Genomic DNA, 22,800 nt, shown 5'->3' with positions numbered 1-22,800 from the left:
AGATGGTTCCCTGGCCATGTTTTCTCGGGTGGGCAGTTTACTGCCAAACAGCGCCATGCTCTGTACAGAGGGACTGCGGGGAGCCACACACCAACCCTGCAGATGACATAGTGTGATTCCAGAAGCTGCTGCCACAGGGGCTGCTAGGAAAATGCTGGAAGCTGGATGGGGTGAGTCTGCAAGAACGATTGGATTTCTTCCTGATAGGAGGGGGAGTGGGAGGGAGGGAAGAAAGCTCAGTGCCAATACCACTTCCCCCTGATACCCTTGTCATGTGACAGGCTTGTGGATGTGTGGCTGTCTGTGGGGACTTCTATGAGAGTCCATGCCTGATGTTATCCTGGTGCTTGCACAAGTGTATTCAAGGAGTCTACGCCTTGAAACCCTGGGTGCATCCCAGGCTATCCCCTAGTAGCATTAGCTCAGAATTAGCAGTCCACTTAGAGAGTTAGTTATTGGAAGCAGAGATGGATGGATGCTCAGCCCTGTCTCTTTGCACTGTACTTCTGTCCGGCTGTGTTCCTTCCATTAGAAACCCCTGCTCCCTTTGCTTCTGTCACAGATTTCACTGAAGTGTAGTAGGGCAACATCAGCAGACCCTAGCCTCAGACTCTGTCTTGTCTTAAGGCAGTATGGAATTAAAATAGAGAAAATGATTATCCATACTGTAAATAAAAGGAGGGCTGACACAATTGATTTGGAGTTACTCACAAAGGTAGCCTTAATCCAAGCGAAGATTACGGTAAGAGGACGGAGGTGTTCCTGCTCCAGCACTCTCAGGCCTTTCCAGGAAGTAGCCTCTTTATTGCAGTGCTGGAGATCGAGAGTGTTTCTACTTCCTGAGTGATGTTCTCACCTGAAACTTCATGTGTGGGGAAAGTACTTTAGAATCCAATGGCTGCACCTTTATTGCTGTAACCTGAAGTGGTGGCAAGAGACTGTAGGTTCTGGATTGAGGACACAGAGGGTGTTGTGTTCCACCACCACGAGCTCTTCCCAAGAGGACCATATTCACTCTCTGTAGATTGAAGCTCTTATAACCTGAGCACAATCCTGGGCAAGGTGCTTGCACTCCTAACCTGAATACATTCCACTGCAAGGTGTTTTGCCATCCGGGCCTTGTTGCCAAAGCCCAAGATGCAGGTGGTTGACACAGTGACTCTTAAGTGTGCCTGGGGAATAATGTTATTGACTGCCATCAGATGCAGCTCAGCTGCTCCTTGCTGATCAGGTCTTGTTCTTCATTCTGGAAGGTGGGCATTCCCACAAGCTAGGTTCTAGCTGAAGTCTGACCAGTGGACTTGCCTTTCCTGTGTCTGGGTGGAGCGTTGCTATACCCCCTGCCTTGCAGCTTTTCTATGGGCTCCACTCTCTCCACCTTTGTACCCCCTTTATGGGGAATGGTCAGTGCTGGAGTCTTAGTCAGGGAGCAGCCTACAGGGATCACCTTTAGACCTTAAATGAGAGGAACCAAGGTGTTCATAAAAGCCATAGGCTGAGCTCCAAGATGGCTATGACAAGAGGAAATTCATTGTCAGGAAAGGCAAGGACTTTGTTAGTAAGTACTTCTTAGCAACAGTAGGACAGCTGGTGGCTTTCAAGGTGAAGAGTTTGATCACAACTGTATGCAAATGGGTTGTGTAATTATCAGCTGGTAATTAGGCACTCTCCACCCTACCATTAAGGTATTCAAATTATCTGCTGAGCCTTTTATCCGAGGGTCCCCAAGTGATGTGAGCAAGGTCTCAGATCCTGCAGTCCCTTTGAACTTGTCCTTTGGAGGTTTTTAGTCCAGGATTTCATTGTGGAGGCCAAAGAGCTTCTGCTGCTCAGAGTTGAGCTTTGGGTGCCCATGCACAGGGAATCTTCCTAGTGTTCATCTCAGCATTCAAGTTAGTGTGTGTGTGTGTGTGTGTGTGTGTGTGTGTGTGTGTGTGTGTGTGTGTGTGTGTTTGTGTGTGAGAGAGGGGGGGGGGAGAGAACAACTTTCAGTGGTCAGCTCTCTCTTATGAGCAGGTTCTTCTACTTCTACCAGGCGTCATGCTCCTGGATACTTGACCCATGAACTTCTCGGTGATTCTCCTGTCCCTGTTTCCCTCGATCATTGTGGGAGTGCTGTAGGAATGTCACGGCACAAACTCAGGTTGCCAGGGCTGATTCCACAAGTGATTTTACCTGCTAAGCCAGCTGTGTAGCACCCTAGTGTGAAAGTTTCTTTTTTTAAAATTGTCAGTGGAGGAAGGGGCCCAGAGCCTGCAATGGGGTACCAAGCTCTCCACCCTCAGCTGCTTCCCTACTCCTAATCATATGGTTGTTTTGTTAACTAGGCTCAAGCCTGGCCCAGTGTGTTGGGATCTGGGAAGAGCCTGGAGCTCCCTCCATTTCTGTTCTTATTAAACTGTCACCAGCTGTCCCCTTCCCCTCAGGCTGAGTTTGTAGCTCAGTTCTGTTCTTATCCCTCCTTACAGACAGGGAGCAAAGGTGTAGGGACCAGGCGTGTGCGTGAGTCCGGCATACCTGACAGGTTTTTGTGTACCAGGGTGCGGGTGAGTTCGGCATACTTGACACTGATTTGTGTGTCTTGTCCATCTCCACTGCCATCCTCATTAAACCTCCCGAAAGCCAGGCAGCTGTGCCCTAGCAGGGAGATGTTTGTGACTCTGACTGTGGGAGAGCATAACTGAAAACGAAGGTGTCTGGCCTGTCTCCTGTGTGCCTGGTTTCAGGTTGGCCCATCTCACTGCTTCCTAATTGTTCTGACCTGCTAGGGAGACTCAGGTTATTCTTTGTCCCAATGTTGTTAAACAGACACTGTCCACCTCTTCCCTTCACTAGGCTTCACAGGGGACCACTCTAACCCTCAGACTTCCCTACAGAGTCTGGTCTGCACATGGTCTTTTCAGGTTTGCTGGCTTCCCTGATCCAGTACCTAGAACACGATATCATGCTAAGTATAGGTGGACCGTATCAGCCCCTGCAATCAGGCACGGATGCCTTCTCTTTTTCAATGGAGGACTGCCTGTACTTAAAAAAGAGTGGCCTTTTACTGTCCAGCTTGGGTTACAGGACTTGCAAGGGACAGATTTCGGTAAATGAAACTGTGCATTGGCACTGTGTCATCAGTGAGGTACTTGGGTTTTCTTTATTGAGAAAGTCTTGGTTGGTCTGGTATTTGTTGTATAGCCCAGGCTGGCCTTGAATTGACAGCATATCTCCTGGCTTATGTTCCAGAATGTTGACTTGAGCCATGACATCTAGCTAAGAAATGAGTTTTTGGTGACAGGGTGGTCTTTGGGTTGAGAAGGCTAAAGTAAGGACTTCCTTTATAGGGTAGCCCTTGGCTGGTAAGCAGCCAGTTGGGTTTGCCGTTCCTCCACGCACTCACCCACATGCCATCCACTCCTTTCTCCTGAGGCATAAGTTAGTTGAACATGTTCTCCACTGGCTCTGGGCAGGGACATGGAGTGGGCTCCCGCTGTGGCCTGAGTACCTTCAAGGCCTGGGCTCTTATAAACTCACATACTCTCCTCCTTCCTGCTCTGTTGAGAGTTCCTTGGCAAATCGGGCACAGAAAAGAAGTACTAATTTTCTGAATAGGAAAAGTGTGGTTTTGCAGATTACAAACCTCTGAGCTCAGCTTGGAGCGAGTGAAAAGTTCAGAAGAATGTGTTCACAGACAGTATCCTGGAAAGAGCCAGGGCATGCTGCAGAAGTGAGGGTGGGGATTGCAGCCATCTCACCCTGACCACTGTCTCGGGAGCTGAGCAGCATCTGGCTGGGTTAGTACATGGATAGGAGACTTCTTGAGAGTAAGTACCAGGTGCTGATGGCTTTAAGAAAGAAGAGAGGTGGAGGCTGGGGATAAAGATGACTTTTATGGGCAGCAGAGGAATCTGTGGAAGAGATTCGAAGTGACTCTTGGGTGATGACACATGGGAGGAGCCCTGACCATTGAGAAAACTGCACTGCACACACCTGTGACACACTGCACACACCTGTGACACACTGCACACACACTGACACACTGACACACTGCACACACTGACAGATGCTGTGTCTCGCATCTCCATTTAGATAAGTTTAAAGAGAATCCGTCTGTGGTGATGTTCTAGACAGATACCAGTTGCTGGTGCCTAGAGAGTTCAGACTGACTGCGTAGATACAAAAATCCTCACAGGTAAATGGACAAGCACAGTACATCTCAGATGCTCTTGGTGATATAAGAAGAAGTCAAGATTAGAAAATGAAGTAAGTCCGGGCCTGTGGTCATAGTGTGGGTGAGGGGTGGGCTCATACCACCTGCAGTGAGTGTATTGACAGTCCCTCAGCTTGATCAAAGGCATGGTATCATGTTTGAGTGCAGCCCAGCTGACTCCTGTGGCCTGTGGTGGGGTCCTGACTTCCATATTTATCAGGGAGCACCACCCTGGTCATTTCAGTGCCCATCTCCCCCACAGCCCTGCTGTTTCCTCTGGGCAGTCTTTGAGCTTGTTAGTCTGTCAGCCTAGATGAAGAGCAGCCTAAGCAGGTTACTTCATTGTCAGCGGGGTGACAGTGCTGCTTCTGTTACGATTGCAACACTGCTGGTGTGTGGGGTGTCAACCCCAAAATTTTATAGGAAAAGAACTTGTGTTTAGAGTACTGAAGCATAGAATGGTCAGTAATGGCGCTCTGACTGCTCAGCAGAGTACTGGGTGTGTGTGAGAGCCATGTCTTTGAATTTCTCAACCCCGAGTTAGCTCCCTGGCCATGGATCATCACTCCCCCCCTCAGAGCTGGTTTCCCTTCCATGAGAAGGAAGTGGTCCCCATTGCTGAGAGCACACAAACCCTGTGTCTCTGAAATGAAAAGTTAGGCTCATTCACGGCCTGCACCTGCTGTCTTTGGGTCTACCACACTTGCCCTCTATTGATGGGCTAAGTATAGGGAGACTTTTCAAGATAGATTTAAAAATGGTTGGCTTGAACAAACCACAGAGAGAGATGTAACCATACTTTTAAAAAAGCTATTTGTGTTTTTGCTCAGAGCATAAACAAAATTGTTGAAAAGCCAGTTTGCATCCAAGTTTTAAAATTAAAACTCGCTTTTGTCTGGGCTGGGGATATAGCTCGGCAGAGTACTTCTTAATGCGTACAGAGCCCTGGGTTGATCGCCAGCACCACGTGAAGCTGAGCATTATGGGGTGTGCCTGCATTCTCAGCACGGAGGAACTGGAAGGAGGAGCCCAGAAATTCAAGGTCATTCTTGGCTATACTCTCTCAAAACATAAAACAAACAACAAAAAAGGAACCATTAGTATACCTACCCAGGGTAGATTCCTGTAGATCCCAGGGTAGGTACAGTCTGTTGGATGCTTCCACTTCAGCATAGGTTTAGCAGGGTGAAGAAAGGCAGGGGTGCACAGCACTGCCCTCACAGACACCCAAGTGAAGAGGCGGGTCAGCCAAGGTGAAGGTCATGCTTGGAGATCCCCGTGTGGGTATGCTGCAGATGAGTGACCCCAAGACAGTGACACATCTGAAGTGACGTGAACTAGATACTAGTAGTTATTAGTAGTCAGCAGTGCCCCCAGCCGCATGTGTGTTGACAGGCTTCTGATGGAGCCCACAGGAATTTTAAGACTACTCCTTTTTCTTCCCACACATCATCCCTTGATTATAATTTGATCAGAAAGCTTTCCACCTTGGATCTCTGCTTTATTTTGACATAGGCAAATTATTTGCAAATTAGAATACGAATACCCAAAATAGTCTATTGGGATCTTCGAGTTGTTTCTCCCAGCTGTGAATAGGCCAAAGTCAAACAATTACAAGGAGCAAACAGTATGGCTTCAGTTCGGTTTGGCTCTGTCACCATGATTCACATTCATATAGGAAGCCCAGTGAACTTGGAAAGAAAATGATTTTCTGATGTCATCCTATCATTTCAAACAAATGTCTTCCATGAAGAAAGAATATTAATTACCGCTGTACCCAGAGCAGTCCCCTCCCCTCTTTGAGTTGTGTGTTCATCTAGAAGTACAAGGTCAACGTAGATTTAAAAGCAGATGTAAGCTTTGAAATTTAATTCATCCTGGAACTGAGAGCAGGAGTTACTGGGGTGTACAGGTGCTGGAAGACAGGCAGGCTGCGGCTTCCGAGTTTGTTCTGTAAAGCATTTTATTCCATTGGGAGGTCAGCGCCTGGGATGCTCCATTTGTGCATCACCAGATTGAGCAGGTGAAGGTGATAACAGGCAGGCTCACAGTGAGGCCCTGGCTTTGGTTATAGGTGACTTGAAGATCAGTGGGATTCAGCAACATCTTTGAATGGCAAGCCCAATGGCCGGTGCTTACTTGCATGGGATCTTTGCCTGTCTGTGTTCAGAGTTACCCTCCCTGTCCCCACTTCCCAAAGTGAAGGCTGAGTTATCAGAGCTGTGCTGAGTGCTCTCATCTCATCAATTAAAACCCGTTACAGAGATTCTCTGGCAGGGCTGTGTGAGTCAGGCAGTGGCAGGGCCTTGGCTCAGTGTGCTGCCCTGCAGGGTGCCTTGGAGCAGGGTCCCTTATCTGTGGAGGAAGGAAGCCCTTGTGCCAGGCATGCATTTTAAACACATTTCACAGAACAGGATTCACTTGCACGCATGTGTTCAGTTGGGCCTCTAAGGCTTTTGGGTGTGTGTGTCTGTGTGTCTCTCGGGGGGGGGGGGGGGGGAAGGAAGAGAGGAAGCACATGTGCCTGTGTGGTGCTGTTCTGAGTGCCCTGGAGTGATTGATGTTGGAGTGAGAGCCTGGTATTGCTATAGGGATTTATAAAGGGGGTGGGGGCATGTTGCTGCTGCAGGCAGTGATTAGAGCTTTGGTGCTAACTAAATAACTAGCTTGGCAATGTAACTCAACCATGAAAGCCAAGGGAATGCTGTGTCCAGAGAAGGCAGACCATAGCTCTTTCCCTGCAAGGCTCCTAGGGTTGTCCTTTCCTGCAGCCTGCAACCCCCATTCTGATGATGCCTCCAGGGCTGCGTCTGCTACTGCTGGCTAATGAGGCCACATGTAGGGAGTGAATATTGCCACCATCTGTCTTGGTTCCTCGTGCCCTAGTAGGGGCTGATACCTGGATCCAGGAAGATGCAGCTGCTGTGCCGGGCAGCCCTGTGTGCTTGTGTTTGGTTTTCAGCCTTAGACTGGATTTGCAAGAATTCATTGCAGCCTTTTCCAGACACAGCTCTCAAAGCAAAGGGGTGAAGCCTTGCACAAGGTATCTATAGTTGGCATTTCTGAACACGATTTAAACATTTGAGCAAGACATGCCTGGTTTTAATCCCTAGGTGACCTGCAGTTGCAAGTTACTTGGAGTACAGGTACCAGCTGCACACTGGGCCCTGTTTATGTTGCTGTTGTCCTGAGTTTGTTACTGAGGAAAGATCCTTAGTGTTATTCAGATATTATGAAGGTGTGGTTGGCATTGCCAGCTTGCCAGGGTCTCAGACCAGCTAGAAGGTTTTTGCATGTCTGCGAGTGATTTCTAGATGAGTTAATTGATGTGGGAAGACTCACCCTAAATGTGGATTGTTCCATTTCATATGTTGAGGTCCCAGATTGAAAAAAAAAAAAAAAAAAAAAAAAAACCTGAAGAAATACAGATGTGTGACTAGCTGCTTTACTGCCATGATGGTCTGGTTTGCCTAAACTTTGAGCCCCAATAAACCTTAACAAACTTAAGGTATTTCTGCCAGTCATTTTATAACAAGAAAAATAACTAAGACAGAGATGGTGAATGTTGTGGGCTGTTGTCCTAGCTCCCAGTCCCTCAGAATGTGACTGTAGTTAGAGATAGACTTTATTAAGGTAGTTAACATGGGGACCTTTGTCCAGTAGGGCTGATGGCCCTTAGGAAATCAGAACATGTCAGACCTGCAGGGGAGAATATGCAACACAGGGGTGGAGGGGGTCATGTGACACTGGTGGCCTGCAGCACCCACTAACTAAGGGGTACCCTGATTCTGCCTACATCTTGGTATTGGATTCCACTCTACAGAGTCATGAAAATCTTTCACCTGTCATTAAAGCCCCCAGCCTGTGGAACTACATGGTGGCAGCCTTAGCTAACACAGGGTGGCTCTAGCCAAAACGTTGAACAGCCCCATATTTAAGAAAGCTTTTCCTTTGCATGTTCTTTTTCTACCTGCAGAACATGAGCATCTTTCTCTGCCAGTGAAAGGACTTTCACTAGCAGAAGTAAGAGTGGCTGCCTCCCTGGCACCTGCAAAAGTTTGTATGTCTTTAGAGGAACAAGCAATCACTCTGGTGCCCAGGCCTGGGGAGGGCTCTAATTATATCCGGAGTGCTTCTGTGGGAAAGAATTTATGGCTTTATAAAAGTGTGTGTTCCCGATTTAGGGAAGGGAGGTTGGCAATTGGGAGACCTTGCTGCCATCCAGGCTGGAAGTGGAGCCTGGGAGGATGAACGGCAGAGCTCAGCACAGGAAAGCCTGGGGCTCTACAGTGGCTGGCCTGGTGTAGGTAGGGTAGGCAGGACAGCAGATAACTTGGCATGAGGGCCATGGGGTAGGGGTTGGAGTTGGGGTTAAAGCAAACACCAACAGGAAGCCAACAAGAGGGTGGTCTCAGAGCCTGGTTGGCTCCACTCCAGGAGCTCAGTAGGGCAGAGGGTTGGGGTGAGATCGTGGGTCTTATCCTAACCCTGCTCTCCTCCTTCCTCAGCTGTGGTCTGAGGGCCTTCTGGCTTCCATGTTTCCCCTCGGGTACTGTTTCTGCATGCTTGTTCTACAACCTCTCTCTCCATGCTGCTTCCTTTCCTCTCTCTCAGTTCCTCCCCCTCCACCATTTCCTTCTTCCTCTTTCTTCCTGCTTCCACTTAGGCAAGCAGAATGAATCACAGCTTCTCAGTGGATTCCACATCAGCTTCAGCTGACCACTGACCAGTCATATTGGTAACAAAATCACAGCTGGAACAAGCATGCGTACCCCTTTTTCCTTGTGGCTATTTCCGTAAAAGTTACAGCACAACAAAATAATGATTGAGATAGCATGAGGTCTGGTAAGTGTTCTAGAGACACATCCATATAACACTCAGTACATCCTTTCAAATAAGGAATTGGAACATATTGGATTTTGGTATAGGGGCAAGATAGCCCAGCAAATAGATGGGTTCCCATGGGTTGCTGGGCCTCAGTGAGTTTTTATGTCTCCTGTAGGATCCAGGCACAGTTAGAACCTGTGACTTTACCTATTCATAAAATAGTGATATTAGTAGTCACATCTGCCCTTGAATGCCCTTCTCAAATACTAGCCTGGCATCAGGAGGGACAAGATGAGCCCTAACAGGAGCTTGGCAGCAGAGAGACTGGGAGAGCTGGGAACTGTGATGACCCTGGGTTGGCAGTGCTCTTACTTTCCAGAGATGAGATGTTTTGCTAAGAGCTACATGGCATAGTGTTTAGGGCCTTGGGAGTCTCTATTATCTTTTCTTGCACCTTATTTGAATCCAGTCAGCTTTAAGTGCTCCATGCACTCCTTACAGGAAATAGCTACATGCTGCCACCTCCTTAGGTTGGTCCTTGGTTGGGCTGGAAGGAGTGTAGGCCAGGTGGGCTGGCACTGTTGTGAACCCTGAGTTGACCTGCACATGCTGAGTTGGTGTTTGATGACAACCTGGGAATGCTGCAAAGTTACAGATGAACTGAGGGTCTTAGAAGCTTGCTTTCCTGGGTGCAGTGTGTGCACCACACTGCTACGCAGTGATGGCTGCACCAGACTCCTGCTCCCCTTGGGTATAGAGCCTAAGGTTTCTAGAGTCTTTCTGAGAAAAGCCTCAAGTGGATATTCTGCTATCTGTCTGCCACCCCTCCTTAGCCCTGAAATTTCCCACAATGACTGCTGCTTCTCTGGAAATCCTTTGACAGAGGGGAGCAGAAGGTGAGGTCTCCTCTCTGGGAGCCAGGTCGGAATCCCTGCATATCTACCCATCACAGCCCCTGCAGTGACAGCGGTGATTGTGGGAATGCATGCAGAGCTGGCTGCTGGGGAAGTCAGCAAGCCTTGCTTGCAAGGCTGTTGCCAGTCTCCTTTGAAGCAGCCCCAGGTCATTCCAGGTCTTTTTCTCTGGCTCTTCTGAGCCCTGGGCCTGGATCTCTTCAGATACCTTGAATGTCAAGCTACTTCTAGTCCTAGGAATGCCAACATATGGGCCTGGCGTGGTTCCTATCCTGTGCCCAACTAGGAACTGAACATCAAGGGCTACCAAAAGCCTCTGTACCCTACTCTTATGCCTAGCACCCTGTTCCTTAAAATGAAGCAAGGCCTGGGCTCTCCATGGGCTGTCACATTTGGAGCAGCCCTTCCCCCCAAGACACACAGTAAGTATGTTTTCATGGTTTCCACTGAGGAGGAACAGGCTATCACAGAGGGCGGCCACCCAGGGTCAGCTGCACTCAGGATTTTTGTGGTCAGGGAAGAAGTGACTCACCATCTGTCCTTCCCTGTATCTGTTCCTAACTGCTGGAGATTGCATGCTGTGTGGGAGAGTGGTCCAAAAAGGGGCACTGTGGGGGTGCAGTGCAAGTCAGCTGACCTGGCTTGTGACAGGAGTGTGGCAGGACTGACTGCTACCCTGCAGAGGTGACCCAGAACCCCTGCAGCAGGAGTCTATCAGGAAACTGGTGATGGGGAGGGGGAAGCTGCCTTCCCTGAGACTTGTTCCCAGGGCAGACACAAGGAATACATCTAGTCTTCAGCAAGGGCATGGCCAAGGTCAACAGGGAGGAAAAAACATATTAGGCTACATCTTTCTGGTTCCAGCAGGCGCCATGGGGTACTGCAAATGACTTCGTTATGATTGAGAAAGGAGATGAAGGTGTGCCAGTGGGGAGGTGGGGGCAGCCTGACAGTAAACCCTGGATCAACAGCTCACATATCAGATCATGTTTGTCTGTCTGATTGTCATAGCTTGTCATGTTTTCACAGGCTCAGGGCTCCCTTGCTTGGGTCTCCGGGGTTTGTGACATTCAAGTTATGGAACCTGGCCTTGGCCACTGAGTTCTGCAGGGTGGCTGAAGGTGTCAGGCTGGTGACACTTGAAGAGTGTGCATTTTACTCTGCAGGCAAGACATGGTTACCGAGCAGAATTGCACAGTGAGATGGTCATATCAGGACTGAGAACCATTTCTGTAAAGGAAGCTGAATGTAGGCATGGAGTAGGCTGGAAGGATGCTTGGCTTGGACATCCTTCTGTGTGGGATGTGTGAGGGAATGGGAAATCCCCGAGAGGGGAAGGAAGTAGTTCTGACTAGAGTGTAGGAGATGGGTGCTGGCTGGAAGACCTGCAGGTGGAGGAGGGCTCCTTCTAGGTGACTCTAATGAACAACACTGAGTCATCTGCCACCTCGAGGTAAGAGGGGACAGGCAGCATGAAATCGTTGGCCTGGGTTGCAGTGAGGGCTTAGGTCTTGGGACCATCACAGGAGAGGTCGATGACTCATCTCGATGTCCTTACATGTGTCCTAGAGTGTCCCACTTAGGGATGACGGTAGGGTGGGACATGCTCCCAGGTCATGTCTGTGCTGGCCCAGAGGCCATGTCTGAATTGGGGTTTCAAAGGATCTCCTTTGGGCCATGTCCAGGTATGACATCTTAGAGTCATGAGAGGCAGGTAGGATAGTGTCTGCTGTGGACTGTGATGTCTCCTGTTCTTTGCTGGATAGAGAGGAGAAAGCTTAGACTACAGTGGTGTCAGCTCTAGGTATGCCACCTGTGTGGCTTACAGGAGGAGCCCCGGAGTGGAGGGAACACGAGGGGGCGGGCAGGTGTGATGGTTGCCTTTGTGGTGGACTGGTCTTGGGGGAGGGATAAGAGGCCAAGGGGCATGGAGTTAGCCCCCGCTTTGTGTTCCTTGCTGGCAAACATGCAGCGGTGTCTAGGGATTCCTATGTCAGAGAGCACTGCCCAACAGTGCCCGGAGTCTCTGTTTCCAGATCCTGCAACTTTTGCCTTTGTGTGTAGCTGGCCAGTTCTCCATCGTTAACATCACTCTTGATACAACATGCAGAGTTGGTGAGAGAACCGTTACAAGTCCTGGGATGCCCCGAATTGCTGACCATTGCTCTTTAGCTCACCATTCTCCTTCAGTTTGTCTTCCTTTGTGGAAGATTTTGGAGCTGGTGGCAAGTTTGGAAGGAGTCATGGGTGTGTCAGAGCATGTGGTGAAGAAGTACAGTGGTTGGGATATGGCTGGGCTCCTAGCAGAGCCCTGTGGCTTCATTCTCACCCCACCCCCACCCGCTGCTACTGTAGACACTTAGCTTAATCTCTGCATAAGACCTCTGGAGGCTGGTGTGAGGCAGGTGTGAGGCAGGTGGGTAAGAAGCCATGGATGTTTTCTTCTCTGTTAGTGTCAGTCATGATATGGGGACTTGTTCTTCACTTCCATGGAGCTCAGGTACAAGGCAGTGACTCCCTTGTAACTGCCAGGGGAAGTGGTTGCTGTCTACTGCCTGGGTTTGCTTATCCTTGGTGCCTGAGGACAACTGAAATGTTGACAGTGGCAGGGAGGGAGGAAGGCGGAAGGGCATGACATTTACAGGGAGAGACTAGATCCTCCCTTGAAACCTCTGGTCATAGATTTCCAAGTTAACCCCTGTGAGAACCCAACCTGGGATGCAGATGTGGTAACTGTCAAAATGTGCTCCTCAGGACCCATGCAGACTCAGGGCATCATTTGGGGCCTTGACTTCGATCTTCATGTAAATGCCAGGAAAACCTGTTAAACCTTCCAGTGTAAGAAGATGGGGTGGCCCAAGATTTCTTTCTTGGTTTTCTCTTAACATCTGCTGAGTTGTGCTCTCTTCTCTGCCTAGCTGCCTCTATCTTCATCAGAGCAGCCTACATGCAGGCGACTCTCAAGATCAGGCCTCTTTAACTGTTGATGGTCCTTCATAGAGGATCCTCACTGGGTCTCACTCTGTCCTGTGCTTTAAGCCAGTCCTATATAATTCTGTTGTACTTGCATGTGGTCTTGGGGTCTCCTCAGGTGCTGGAGTTTATAGATTGTGGAAGACTACCAGAAAGGAGACCCTAACTCTGCATCTGTTGGGAAGGCATCATCCATGTTGGGGCAAGACATTCTGGTGGTGCAGTTGCATCAGGGTTAGCTGCCCTCCTATGAGTGACTTCTGACCCAAGCTGAGAAAGCCTGAAGAACTCTCTAGTTCTCCAGGTTGGATTGTGGTGGAACCATACTTTGGCTTGTCTTCGATGCTCTGATGAAAGGGGTAGATCTTTCCAGTCCTCCAGGGAAAGAGTTTCCATGATACCAGGGCATGCTTCACAGCCAGTGAGGGGTGTGTCCCGTTTGTTGATGCCTCCTAATTCCTTTTCCTTGGCTGCATGCACACAGCTGATGTGTGGAAGGCTGGAGGGAGGGAAGATGGGGTGGGACTCCTTCCACACACTGTAGTTGTGGCCATGTAGAGTCCTTGAGGGAGTCACTCACTCTAAGTGGGAGCTGCTGTGCTAAGTGTTGCTTGAATTCATTTCTGTAAAGTGTTGGCTCATAGATCTGACTTCATGTCTCAGGTCTTCTTCACTGACACATAGAAAGTTTCCATGTGTGGTAGTGAAGCTGCTCACAGTGGATGCTCTGCAGAGCATGCTAGAAAACCACAGCCTCTCACTGGTCCATGTAGGTGGACATAAGGTTTTAGTTGGGTTTGGGACTGTCCTGGGTTGTTCCATGTTGAAAAGCTATGGCTGCCTTTGGGCCCCTCTTTGGTCCTTCTGTAGAAAGCTCTGTTAGCTTCTGTTCCTCAGTGGTTTCCAGTGTCATAGGATGGCATCTCTGTGGGAGTGACAGTGGAGGATCCCGAGGTTTTGGAGAAGCCAGTCAGTGCTGGTCTTGCCTGACCCCTGTACACCTAACTAGGGGCATTTGTAGATGAAATGAGTGTATTGTTGCTTAGCTGTAAAGCTCTACAAAATCCCTCCCAAAGTTCTATTCATGGCCACAAGACATGTTCATTCAGTGTTTTGGTAGGTGACCTGCCTATCCTCATAGGATGATGGGTGGTTTGATGACCTGCATCTCACTGTTGCTGTTCTGACTTATGGCTGATTCCTGGAAAGAACATAGTCTCTCTTACAGAAAGCCCAGCTAGAGCTGCTGGCCACTGTTGGCCCATACAGAGGTGGGAAGGTATAGCTGGGAGGCACACTTTAGTTTCTGCTCAGTGTAAGCTTGCACCTTTGGAGCAGATGTGCTCCACCCATGGCAGTCTTGGTCCTCCGGACATTGCCAACACTTACATTTTTACTGGTGTAGTCAGGAACGGTATTACTGGGATCAAATGGGAGGAGGACAGGCCTGCACAGCCTGTAAGAAGGTTCTGTAGCAATGGACTGTCCTGCAGAGTGTCACAGCATTGAGGGGGCCTGGCCTGGAACCTCTTCCTCTCAGTGTCACCCTGCCATGCACTGTGGCCACTGTCCACTTCCCGCTCTCAGCCCTTGGCACTTGCTTCCGCTTAGCAAACAGCTTCCTACTTTTTTGACCTTTTGCCCTGCAGGTTCCCCTTCTCCCTCCAGAGAGTCTTCCTTGTACTATTTCAGGCCAGCTCCATGTACAGACACCAGCAGCTGCAGCAGGTGAACAGTTGGCCTATGTTGGAAGTCTGTTGGCACCTAGCAGGGCTGACAGGTCTCCCTTGCTTGGTAGCTCAGCCCTCTGTGGATGGAGGACAAGTGTCCTGGCCACTGCATCATGCAGGGTGTGTCACCTCCTGTGGTGCTTACCTGACATCTAGGAATCCCTGGGACTGAGCTGCACTATACTATATACTACCAGGGGACAAAGATCCCCTGTGCTTTCCCCTCACATTGGGGACCATTACCCATTGAGCCTGTCTGTGCTGCCTTCTAACAGGAGGTGGAGGGCAAAGGCTTTTGTTCTGGAGTCAAGCCAAACTTGGTTTTGGTGAGTTTCCCTGACCGGACTTCCTTCCTTGTTAGTGTCTAAAACGTGGTGACATTGTCACTAAGGTGACAGCAGGAATCTCCTGTCACAATGGAAAAGCTCACAGAAGCACACTGCAGCAGGTGTCTGGCCTGTTGACAGCCTTTACTTTTGTGGCCGCTCCATGAGGAACACCACAGGAAGCATGCATGGTCCTTCCTCCTGCTTAGTCGGCATGTCCCTGCCCTGAAGAGGAGCTCAGGTTCTCTTCCTGACTAAGCCGTCAGGTTCAGATACTTTTTATTCACATTTCTCCCTGGATCTTTGGGGGAGCTGGATATGGGTACTGGACCCAGGGCCTTGCGCCTGCTAGACAGCAGACGTTCCATTAATGAGCCAAAGCCCCTTGCTGTATTTTCGTTTTGAGACAGGGTCTTGTTAAGTTACCCAGAGGAACTTGAACTCCTTCTGTGGCCCACAAAAGCCTCAAATTTGCAGTCTCTCTTATCTTAGCTTCCCAAGTTGCTGCAATAACAGGCCTGCTGTGATTCTGTTTGCAAACTTCAGCTTATAAAATACAAAAGCTGGGGTCCCCACAGACTGCATCATCCGAGGTGGGGACAGTACACAGAGCACAGATCTCAAGTCAGAAGTCTTCTGAAACAGCCCTCCTGAAGGAAAGTGACAGTCACAACACTGCCATGTCAGCCAGAAGATAGCTCCTGAAGCCTAGCAAGAAGTTCTTCGTGGCTCTGGCATTTGTGTAGGACCATGCTTTGTGGTTTCTGTTGCCAGCAGACAAGAATCTAAGAGACTGTGACCCTGATTACTAGCTATCAAAATGTGTTTTTTGGAAAGTCGGCCTGTGAAGCAGGTGGTTTCTCTGCTGACTTGCAGAGAGGTTCCTTTAAATAAGGCTTATAGGCTCTAACCAATACTTGCAATAGCTAACGTTCATGAAGGAGGCTTAATTGATGACCTGCTAGAAATGGCACTGGATATAGGCCAAAGGCTTCTGTAAGCTTCGGGTGGGTGGCCAGCTGCCAAGGTGAGGAGTTAGGGGATTGGGAGGGCTATTTGGATCCTTTAAGGCTTTTCTTATTCAGACAGCTGAATCCCTGCAGTGCCCAAGCCTTGCCCATGTGGTTTTGAAGGATGGAGCAAAGAGATCAAGGACACATTTTGTGTGTGTGTGTGTGTGTGTGTGTGTGTGTGTGTTCCAAAATGATGATATGCTATATGGTATGTGTGGAAAATCTAAGATGTGGCCTGGTAGTATCCATTTAGGAACACCCAACAAAATACCCCAGGAACACTCAGCAAACCTTGTGAGGCATTTTCTTTTAGCAGAGGCAGGTCTGGCTTTGTGCAGGGGATTTAGGTTTTGGAGTGACAGGCTCAGGATCCTGTGTCTTCTGAGACTGGGAGAGCCCAAGTCTCCAGGGCTGCGGGGAGAGGCTATGAGCTGTGACAGGGACATGTAGGCCTTCAGGGGGTGTTTAGGACTGGTGTGTGGAGCTTGTGCTTCCTCCTGCTTAGAGTGCAGAGAGAGAGAGCAGCAGCTGGCTGGCTGGGTGCTATGAGTCTCCCTGGGAGACTGTATCATCTGAGGTGGATGGAATGGATTCTTCTACTCTGCAGCCTGCATCCTTGTAGGGTAATGCACAAAACCTGGGATGGATTCCATACCAAGAAGAACAACAGCAGCAGTTATCAACTTTCCTAATGCTGAGACCCTTTAATACAGTTTCTCGACCTTAAAACTATTTTGTTGCTACTTTATAACTGTAATTTTGCTACTATTATGTTATAATGTAAACATCTGTGTTTTCTGATAGTCTCAGGCAACCCCTGTTCAAGAGTCATTTGATCCCCAAAGGTGTTGTGACCCGCAGGTTGAAAACCACTGCTATAAAGGAATGCAGAATCACCCCCAAGACACAGACAGACAGACAGACAGACACACCCTCATTTTGTTCGGTATGCTTCAGGTAATAAGGGAAATGTGTTTTCCTTTCTTTACTATGCACTAGACACTATTAAGGTTCATGTGGGCATTTTAAAGAAGCCTTGTTCATGCACACTGAGAGTTAGCCTCTACCTCCAGTGATCCCAGGGTTAAGTCCCTGTCTTTGTCCCTAGCTAGGCTCTCTCTCCTGGGTGCAGCTCCCATATCTGATTTTGCAGATCTGGTGACCTGGACATTTGTGCAACCACTATATGGCTAGGCTGTGGCCAGGTCCTGTGGCACTGACTTATTAAATGGACAGCATGCTGGTTACTCTGAGACTGCCCTCCACAGTCTCCTTTAGTCCTAAAATTACACACATCATTTTTATAAGTTTGTGAATTCCTTGCGGCAAGAGACCCTGACTTGTCCTCTCGTATGAAGTATAACATGTTCTCACACACACAGTCTCTCTGTATGAATAAATGAGTCTATAGAAGAACAACAAAAATATTAATAATACTTCCTGGTATAGCAGGAAGTTTAATTTTTCATAGAGCCTAGGCCAGTGCCATTCGCACTCTGTTCTTCATTGCTAATAAAGCCGCTGAAACAAAAGCCGTGAGTACAGACTTGGGCACTGAGAGTCTGACTCCAGGTCCCATTCTCACCCAGGAGCTGTGCAGTCCTGGGGGACTCCCAGCCTGAGCCTCCGAGCCTCAGCATCCTCCTGACTGGAGACATTTTAACACGCTTCATGCCTGGCTTCCACCTTAGAATAGCTGGTGGCTCTTGGGTTTTATTAGAGAGAGCTGCTTTATTGAAATGGATGGTATCATGGCCTTGACCTTTGAATGGCCTGTCTGAAGGACCATTGTAGAGACCTAGTTTGGAACAGAAGGTATACCTTGCCCATAACCGATGGTAGGGATCCTGTAATTGGGGTAGAGGTCACCAGTGGTGGCTAGCTATATTTTCAGATATCTTTGAAAATATAATATAGGTTGGAAAGATGGCTGAGTGGGAGAAGCACTTGTCGTACAAACATCAGGGCAGGCCTTTGGACTCCCAGTACCCACTTAAATGTCAGGTGGATGTGGCAGCCCATCTAGAATCCCAGCACTGGGGAGACAGAGACTGGGGGATCGGTGGAATAATAGCCAAATCAATTTCTGTGTTCATGTAAGAGACCCTGCCTTAATGTATAAAATAAAGAGTTACTGAGGGAGGATACTGACGTCAGCCTGGGGCCTTCATGCGTGCATGCACCCCGCCCTCCCATGCCTTCCCCACATGTGCTTGCCCATATGCAGGCAATAAGTAAAAGAGCCGAAGAGAAACTTTTTAAATAGTTTTCCATTAAAATCCAGGTCTCATAGACTTCAGTTCTTTCGGGAGACCTGGCTCATTCATTCGCCCTTCCACCACTCATTGTCATGAACACAACAGACGCCTCCCACACTTTGTGTTGACTAGCTGGAGAGACCTTAGAAATGCCTGACCTTCCCTGCCACCCATGTAGCCACTTGCCTGGATGTGGCCTCCAGGGACCCCTGGTCTTTTTAGGCCTAGAGGAGACCCCATTAGCATCTGATTAGTGGGCCCTGTATATAATGCATTTTCTTCTTAGACCTATAAACAGGAAAACTGAAACAGTGCATATCTGTGTTCAGGATGGTCTGAAGATCTGGCTTGATGTCTGTATATGAATCCTGTATTACATGGGGGTGGGGTCACAGATGAACACTTGGGGAGGTAGGTGTAGCTGGAATGAAGGGAAATTCAATTTTTAGATATTCATGGTGAGTGTGCCTGACCCACAGGTTCCAGTTGCCCGAAGTGCCAACTAACCCTAATCTTCATCTTCCAGGTGGAGAACCAGGTGGTCAGGAAGGCGAGGAGACTGGCAGGTTGTTTTTCCTGCTTCTAAGCTTGCTGCTCAGGTAGCAGATTTATATTTTGGAAAACACTATAAATTACCTTAGAGACCACTGGCCTCAGGGAGTGACTGGTTTTGTGTTATCTAACTTTTAAAATTATTTCCTTATGTGTATGTACAATGTACCAAGAACATGCAGGCACCTTTGGAGGTCACAAGGGGGCATCAGATCCTCTTGAACTGGAGTTAGAGCTGGTTGTGAACCCCTTTGTGGGTTGTAGGAACACAGTCAGTGCTCTTAGTTGCTGAGCCATCCAGATCCTCTTGTTTTCTAGGCGTTAACTGTTAGAAGTTACAGGTTCCAAAGAAATCTTTGTTATTGTTGAGATCTGGTCTCTCCCTGTGAGTCGGTGGGCTGGGATTACTGGACATGTAAGATCAAATTAGCCTCACACTCGAGGATTCTCCTGCCTCAGCCTCGTGGGGGTGCTTTCCCAGCAAGTCATTTGAGTTTTATTCTCTAAGCTGCATCTATAGCTGAGGCCTCAGATGACCTTGCAGCAGGTCTTGGAGAGCTCTGTATAGGTTTACTGCGCGGAGCTGATCCACTCCGCGCGGTGGGGATCCACCCCAGCGCTTGGGCTTGCCCTCCGCCGGGCTCGCCGCCGCCTCCGCGCTCCCGGGACCCGCAGGCCCCGCTGGGCGCGCGGCCCGCAGTCTCCGCACGTCGGCCTCCGCCCGCCCCGCCCCGGCGCGCATTTCCATTTTAAACCGCCGCCCGCCCGCCCCTCGACCGACCGCGGCCAGCGCAGCTAGTCGCGCGCCCCGTAGCCTCGGGAGAGGCGGAGACTGCCTGACCGCCGAGCTGTGCAAGAAAAGGCCCTGGGATGCTCTTGGGCCCCGCGCACTAGACAATGAAGCCGCGGGCGCTGCCGCCCGCCCCTGGCCCTGCGCACCCAGGCCGCACCTGCCGGCAAGGCGGGTTTCGTGCCTGAGCGTCCGCCCGGCCCCCCATGGCTCGGCTCCCCGGGCGCGGACCCCGGCAGTCGGGCCGCGTGGCACGCGGACGGGCGGACTCCAGGGGCGCTGTTCCCGCAGCTTGAGCGCGGGCCTCGCTGCGCGCGGGGGGCGTGGGCGCCGCTCCCTGCCCGCTCGGGCTCTGCACCTGGCCAGCTCTGCGCCCGAGGCGCGCGTCCTGGCGGCCGGCGGCGCTGAATGCAGCCGGGCCTCGGAGGGCGGCGCGGCGGCCGCGGCCCCTGGGGACATGTACCTGCTGGACGGCAGCGGCGAGCCCGCGTCTTCGCCCGCGGACGCGATGTCGCGAGGGACGCCCCCCAGGAAGACCGTCTACCGCATCTCGGTGACCATGGTCAGGAAGGAGCAGCTGGCCGCTCCAGCTCCGCGTCCTACTCCGCGGCCCCGGCCGGCGCGATCCCCGGAGGCGCCCGGGCGGCTGGAGGAGGAGGAGGCCGAGGAGGCGTCGGCTGAGGAGCCTGAGATCCGGCCGCGCGCCTGGGACTTCCGCGCCTTTCGCACACGCAGCACCGGGCAGCTGGAGCTCGGGCGGCTGCGGCCATGCGCACGCGGCGCAGAGCCCGCGGACCTGATGGGCAGCCCCTCGGCTGAGCCCAGCAGTCCTGATGGGGAGGAGGCTCGGGCCGCGCCCCTGCGGCGGAGCCTCAGCTTTAGGCACTGGAGCGAGCCCGAGGCGCCGCGGAGCCCTGCGCTGAGCAGCGGGAGGCGCCACAGCAGCTCCGGAAGCCTGGCTTGGGCGCCTGACGACGAGGTCGAGGCGGACATCGTCCCGGAGCCGGTGGCCGGAGCGCAGCCGGCGGCGGAGAAGCGCAACACCTTGGACGTGGGCGAGGTGCTCAGCAAGAACGATGCACTCTCAGACCTGGAGCGCTGGGAGCGCAGCAAGAGCAAGAACCGCACGCTAGACAACAGCGACCTGCAGCGGCTGGAGCGCGCGCGGGCCGCGGCTGCCGGCCCTGGGGCCGCCACTGAGCACCGGCTGCTGCGTTTCTTCAGTGGCATCTTCGCGCGCAGGGACGGCGGGCCCTCACCCCGCAGCGGCGCCTTGCGCTCGCGCGGATACTTCAGCCTGCGGCGGGCCCCTGCCGACACGCACTCGTCCAGCGCAGAGAGCATCGAGGGGTCCCCGCGCAGAGGTGGGCAGCCCAGCCGGGGACTCCTGGGCAGGATGGAGAGTGATGGGGGCTGGGTCTGCACTCCAGCAGACTGCAGTGTGAGCACTTTGAGGCCTGGAAACAGCAGGGACACCTGCTTTTCCTGGTGTCCAGCCGGCCAGTGGTCGTCGCGAGGGTGTGAACTAGCCTGCTGCTCAGTGCAGCAGCCTGGGTGCTACTTAGTGCTGTCACTCTGTGCTTTATGTGCTTTAGCAGTTCTGGGCCTGCCACCTAGCCTTAGTGAGCTTAACTAGGGTAAGATTACCTGGACAGTTATTGCCCCTTGCTGGTGCTGGTTCAGCCCTCTCCATCAGAAGTATGGAGCTAGAGCATGCCTCTTCCTAGACGGAGGGTGGGAGTGGGGTGGGCATAGCAGCCTTGGTTCTTGACAATATTATTCAGGTGCAGCTCCTGGCTGACCATGAGAGCCTTTTGAGTCGATCCTTGCCTCCTTTCCTCGACATGGGTCATGGGCAGGCTGTTGCATCTGTAAGTGCAGTCATGGCTGATTTGGCAGGCCCTACCTATGGAGATTTTGGCAGAGTTTGCTCATTACTCGTGAGAATGAATGACAGGTATCCAGACTCCTCTCTCCCCACATTGCCATTGGGAAAGCAAACCAGGACTGGTCATGAATGCTGTGGAGTGAGGTGACAGCCCTGCAGCCCATCCTGGAATCTTAGAGGTCTCTGTTTCTCACATGCCTGCTGGGACCTTGTAGAAAAGTTTCTGGGGGTAGATACTGAAAAGCAATAAATTAGACATCAGATAGATAACATTGTCGAGTGGGGGGCGGGGAGGGGGGAAGCCTCCTGAAACCACAAAGCATGGATATGGTTTCTGTGTATCACCCGGAGGGAAAAGACTGGGCATGGGTGGAGTAATTGCTACACCTACTGTGTGGGAAGGGGAGGGGGCATTTCACTAGGGAGACACCTTAATCAGGGCTCTAATTACAAAATGCTGCTATTGGCAATGAAGGTGGAAGAGGCGTTGGCTTGTAGTCGTTCCTGGGCCAGTCTCAGCTGGCTCCAGCCATCCTGGAGAGTTGCTCCCAGCTGGACCTCACAAGGTAGCTGACTGCCTGGGGTCCAGGTTCACACTAAAACCAACCTTGGCAGAGGACAAGACTCAGAAGACAAACTGTTTCCATGTTGCTGCCTTGACCCTAGGAATGTTCTAGGGAAGAGAAGTGTTGGCGCTAAACCCTGCTGTGACCTGTTTGCCTGCTTGTTTTCTTTGTTTTGATATGAAGTTACCTGTCACCAGGCTTGCCAAGTTGAGTTGCCTTACCCGTCGAGTTTTAACATGCCTTGCAGCATTTTGGCAGACTCCTTGATCCATTCCATTAATCCTTCTTACTTTCTCTCCCTCCCAACATGCTTTTACAGTGTTTGCAAATGGCACGTGTTATTTTTGGGGCTAGTGGGATTGACTCGGCCAGGTAAAGGTACTTGCCACCAAGATGATGATCGAGTTTGGTCCCTGTGGTGGAAGGAGAAGAACTGACTCCCCCAGGTTGCCCTCTGACTTCTGCATATGAACCACAGTGCCAGTTTGTGAGCTCACCCGTGAACATAAAGGAAGAGAAAGAGTAGGTTTGCGTGAAGTGGCTGTTGCCATTATTTGCACAGAAGTGACGTTTCAAAGGCTCTTGTTGACCAGTGGGACACATCTGTTCTTGTAGACTTGGTAGAAAATAGTAATTAGTTGCCTGGGTTCCAGATAAGTACCTGTCTTACAGAGAGCCAGGGAGGAGCACAGACGTGCTTGGCATGAGCACCCTGGAGCTGCACCTGGATACAAGTTAAAAGCACTGGAGGTTTGCAGCTTCCTTTGA

At 50.8% G+C, this 22,800-nt stretch overlaps 1 protein-coding gene across 15 annotated transcripts in view; it reads left to right on the top strand.

The window, feature by feature from the left end:
* Agap1 (ArfGAP with GTPase domain, ankyrin repeat and PH domain 1) overlaps positions 1–22,800 on the top strand; it is a 435,962-nt gene that overhangs the window by 101,102 nt on the left and 312,060 nt on the right. For 3 of the 15 annotated variants that reach the window (XM_076914826.1, XM_076914825.1, XM_034521732.2), the window contains exon 1: positions 19,543–20,942. The exons of 7 other annotated variants lie outside the window; for them this stretch is intronic. In XM_076914826.1, the coding sequence (XP_076770941.1) occupies positions 20,036–20,942 (907 nt within the window). In that variant the 5' untranslated portion in view covers positions 19,543–20,035. Of the gene's footprint in view, positions 1–19,539; positions 20,943–22,800 lie in introns of those variants that run through there. 5 more of the 15 variants (XM_076914823.1, XM_034521734.2, XM_034521735.2 and 2 more) reach the window with 4 other exon arrangements.

Source organism: Arvicanthis niloticus, chromosome 17 (genome assembly GCF_011762505.2).
Source record: "Arvicanthis niloticus isolate mArvNil1 chromosome 17, mArvNil1.pat.X, whole genome shotgun sequence".
Classification (NCBI taxonomy): domain Eukaryota; kingdom Metazoa; phylum Chordata; class Mammalia; order Rodentia; family Muridae; genus Arvicanthis; species Arvicanthis niloticus.
This window is presented reverse-complemented; position numbering and strand designations above follow the sequence as displayed.